At 39.3% G+C, this 1,560-nt stretch overlaps 1 protein-coding gene across 1 annotated transcript in view; it reads right to left on the reverse strand.

Moving 5' to 3' along the window:
• Positions 1-1,560, reverse strand: part of LOC104084295 (serine/arginine-rich splicing factor 7-like) — a gene marked incomplete at its 5' end in the record, with an annotated part of 5,122 nt that continues 3,562 nt past the window's right edge. Inside the window, 2 exons of the mRNA XM_009588067.1 lie at positions 1-316; positions 1,164-1,199. Of these exons, the coding sequence (XP_009586362.1) occupies positions 292-316; positions 1,164-1,199 (61 nt within the window). The remainder of the gene's footprint in view (positions 317-1,163; positions 1,200-1,560) is intronic.

Below are 1,560 nucleotides of genomic sequence, written 5' to 3' on the forward strand. Positions count from 1 at the left end.
ATCACAAAGTATTTCTTAGTTAGAAATGCACAGTTTATTTCAACACACCAATAAAAAAACCCAACATTTTCAGATCACAGAACGTTAACACAACAGAGTTTTGCATTAGTCTACTAATAAGACTTTTAAAAGATCCAGATTCATGCCAATTGTTAGTCAATAGAAACAGCCTTCTAGGACTAAGCCCTTACATTTATAAAGACACCACAAAATCCCTTATAATAGCGTAAACAAAATAAATTTTCTTCAACTTTTTAAATTTGAATCCATTCTCTCAGGGCTTGCACTTCTTCAAGGGCTTCCTGATGGTGAGTGACTGAAAGGGAAAGAAAAAGATCAAGAGCAACTCCTACAGCAAAACCAACAGAAATGGTACATGCTACCCCAGCTTTCCTTTGCCCAGGAGCCCTGCCCCCCTGCCTCATACTGCCCCTCCCCAAATTGTTTTCATTTCCATGTTACATTTTACACCTTTATAAGTAACAACTGCTTTAAGCTTGAAAGGGGCATGCAAAATGAGAGACATCAGCTGCAACAGCTAGGTGAGACATCAAGCCTGCTCAGAAAGCACCTTGGAGCCTGCGCTCCAGCTGTGCAGAGGAATTTTTACTCTGCCATAACCTACACAGTTCCAGTTTAGGGCTAGCCATGAGGCACTATCTCAGACTATGTAAATTCCAGCATATACTTTTCTGGTTACACAGGAAAACTTGCTTCTTACTTTGCAGTGCATAGCAAAACTTGGCAGCTGTGCAACTAAGAGCCAGCTGTGAGGAGCCACCAGCAAAAAAACACATATTTATGGTTTGCTCCATACCTTACATTACTCACTTCTTCCCCAGATTCTAAATTCCTCAGGAACTTTGGGATAGTCGATTCTCATTTGCCCACATTTTCTGTTGTCCTTTAAAATTTCATTAAAGTAGGTTACCTTAGAGTTATTATCATGAAGTTCTGACTACCAGCAGTAGGAAGTGCCCATAAAACTTCATCTTTTCATAGTAGGAAGTGCCTATAACAATTCACCTTTTCATAGTTCACAAATTAAGACAAGTAAAAAACTTTAAGCTTCTATCCTTGCACAAGTTAACTTCTATAGCAACCACTCCAGACACTAGTTCTATGTAACTGTATGGCACACTCCAGTTTTAAGATATTCCTACCTTCTCTTTGGAGATGGTGATCTGGACTTTGAGCGACTGTTAAAAAAAAAAAACAACACAACACCACAAAAACCAATCAATGTGGTAAACTTGTATACATTCAGTAACCACTTTTGACCATTTAAAAAACAGTAAGAACAGTCTGATGTTGTTAAACACATGAAAAGACACCACCCTTAATGCTGCTGATAGCAAGTATACCCAATTACTTTAAGCAAGAAGCTGTTGTTGAGAAGGAAAACTGCTGAAAGCTGGAGCCCTTGGGAAAAGAGCAACACACAGCTTCAAAGCAGCTATAAAATGATCACAGTAATCCTGCAAAGCGGGAGCAGTGAATCAAGTAGAGGAGAGCCAGGAAGACTGAGAACTACAGACAGTTGAAAACCAAGGTAGGGAA

The sequence above is a fragment of the Fulmarus glacialis genome, unplaced genomic scaffold (assembly GCF_000690835.1).
Source record: "Fulmarus glacialis isolate BGI_N327 unplaced genomic scaffold, ASM69083v1 scaffold38521, whole genome shotgun sequence".
Classification (NCBI taxonomy): Eukaryota; Metazoa; Chordata; class Aves; order Procellariiformes; family Procellariidae; genus Fulmarus; species Fulmarus glacialis.